This window comes from Vitis riparia, chromosome 5 (genome assembly GCF_004353265.1).
Source record: "Vitis riparia cultivar Riparia Gloire de Montpellier isolate 1030 chromosome 5, EGFV_Vit.rip_1.0, whole genome shotgun sequence".
Taxonomy (NCBI): Eukaryota; Viridiplantae; Streptophyta; class Magnoliopsida; order Vitales; family Vitaceae; genus Vitis; species Vitis riparia.
The window spans coordinates 15,044,230-15,046,670 of NC_048435.1; the positions used below are offsets into that span (position 1 = coordinate 15,044,230).

The 2,441-nt window shown below is 47.8% G+C and overlaps 1 protein-coding gene across 1 annotated transcript; it reads left to right on the forward strand.

The window, feature by feature from the left end:
- The first annotated feature begins 226 nt into the window (after positions 1-226).
- On the forward strand, positions 227-2,151 carry LOC117914613 (UDP-glucuronate 4-epimerase 6). The gene has a single exon (XM_034830011.1). The coding sequence runs from the start codon at positions 364-366 to the stop codon at positions 1,717-1,719; it is 1,356 nt and encodes a 451-aa protein (XP_034685902.1). The 5' UTR covers positions 227-363; the 3' UTR covers positions 1,720-2,151.
- Positions 2,152-2,441: the final 290 nt, after the last annotated feature.

Sequence of the window (2,441 nt, forward strand, 5' to 3'; positions counted from 1 at the left end):
TACTGTTCTACACTACCAGATTACCGGTCTACCAGTATGGCTGGGCGGTTAATTGAAATTAAATTGATCATGTGGGGAGGGCAGGTTGAGTAATTTAGAAGAGAATGAGGGGGTGCTTTGTAATGAGAGAGTGAAGAGAGTTTAAAGAAAGAAAGTGGTCTCCAACCAACGCCAATCCAAAATAGGTCCACCACCATCTCCCATCCTTTATAATCCATCTAGCTACACTCCTCACATTTCAGGGCTCAACCTCAATTCCGAGCTCTCTTCTCTCTTCTCTCCTCGCCACGTCTTTTTCATTCCCTTTAGAATTCCGTAACAGCAAACAAGCAAATCAGCAAACCAAGAGCAATTGCAATAGCAATGGCGTCTCCGCCCGACACAAGCAAAACCACAAAGCTAGAGCGCTATAACAGCTACATCCGCCGAGTAAATAGCACAAAACTCATGGCTGCCTCCTCCAAGCTGCTATTTAGAGCAACCCTTTTGGTGGCGTTGGTCCTCATCTTCTTCTTCACCCTCAATTACCCTCCGCTTTCCGATAACCCCCACCACGTCCACACCCACCCAAACTTCCTCTCCTCCGCCTTCTACGGTTCCGGCGCCTCCTGGGAGAAACAAGTCCGCCACTCCTCCACTCCTCGCCGCCCCAACGGTTTTTCCGTCCTCGTCACTGGGGCCGGCGGCTTCGTTGGCACCCACTGCTCCCTCGCTCTCAAAAAGCGGGGCGATGGGGTCCTCGGCCTCGATAACTTCAACGACTACTACGACCCATCTCTAAAACGAGCGCGTCAAGCTATGTTGTCCAAACACCAAATCTTCATAGTTGAAGGTGACCTCAACGACGCTCCTTTGCTCTCAAAGCTCTTCGACATGGTGCCTTTCACCCATATACTCCATCTGGCTGCTCAGGCCGGTGTGCGCTATGCAATGCAGAACCCTCAGTCCTACGTGAGGTCCAACATTGCTGGCTTCGTCAACCTCCTCGAGATCGCCAAGGCCGCCGATCCTCAGCCTGCCATCGTCTGGGCGTCATCCAGCTCTGTCTATGGCCTCAACACAGAGAACCCATTTTCAGAGCTCCACCGAACAGACCAGCCAGCAAGCCTTTACGCCGCCACCAAGAAAGCCGGCGAAGAAATCGCCCACACATATAACCACATCTACGGTCTCTCACTCACCGGCCTGAGGTTCTTCACCGTGTACGGACCTTGGGGGAGACCCGACATGGCATACTTCTTCTTCACCAAGGACATACTCCAAGGAAAGCCCATAACCATATACCAGACTCAGGACGACAAGGAGGTGGCGCGTGACTTCACGTACATTGATGACGTGGTGAAGGGGTGCCTTGGAGCGCTGGACACAGCGGAGAAGAGCACCGGCAGTGGCGGAAAAAAGAGGGGTCCGGCCCAGCTGAGAATTTACAACCTGGGGAACACGTCGCCTGTACCAGTAGGGAGGCTAGTGGGTATTCTGGAAGGGCTGTTGAACGTGAAGGCCAAGAAGCACGTCATCAAGATGCCACGAAACGGCGACGTTCCATACACACACGCCAATGTGAGCCTGGCATACAGAGACTTTGGATACAAGCCCAGCACCGATTTGGCCACCGGGCTGAGGCGGTTCGTGAAGTGGTACGTTAGTTATTATGGAATTCAGACGAGGGTAAAGAAGGAAACGCTCAAAAGGAGCGACCAACTCGAGGAATCCGATTGATCATCTTCCATCACACGCCTCTTCTTTTTTCCTTTCTTCAATTTCTTTTTCCTTTTTTTGCTATTTTTTGGGTGATTCTGTTGGTAAGTTATTGCTGTGGTCCATGCTGGCATGCTGTATCCGATCAATCGGTCGATGCTGCCCCTTCTTGTTTGTAGTATAGGTACAGATGTTATATAAAAGATAAATGGAGAACAAATTTTAAAAAAAAAAAAAAAAAAAAAAACTGGAGGAAAAGAGAAGTGTAGATCTATGAAGGGTTGTAATAATGTGTTAAGTGTAACACAGGTGGTATGGTGGGTCTGCAAGTAAAGACTGCAGATCAGCCGTTTGATTTGAAATGAAAGAGTTGTGATTGGAAAGAGAATGATGACATCAAGATTCTTCTTTTTGCTTTTCTTTATTCAATTATTGGAAGTTTGTTTGGCCATTTATTATTATTTTTTCTTCGTCCTCCTCTTTGCTTTTGGGATTGCAAGTGGATCATAATTTGCTTTTAGAGATGCCCTCATGAATGAACGTGGGTAGGGCTGTCTACAACTACATGTGGGTCATAGCCATATGCCGAATCGCAAACATCAACATTTCAATCTTTCAGTCTTCTATATATTATAATCAGTACTATACTCGACTTTTAGTCTCTACTTTTAAACCATAGCGTCAATGTTACTCCCTCCTCCAAGTTAATTGACAAAATTGCCGACAAAACCCTCTTGTCCCTC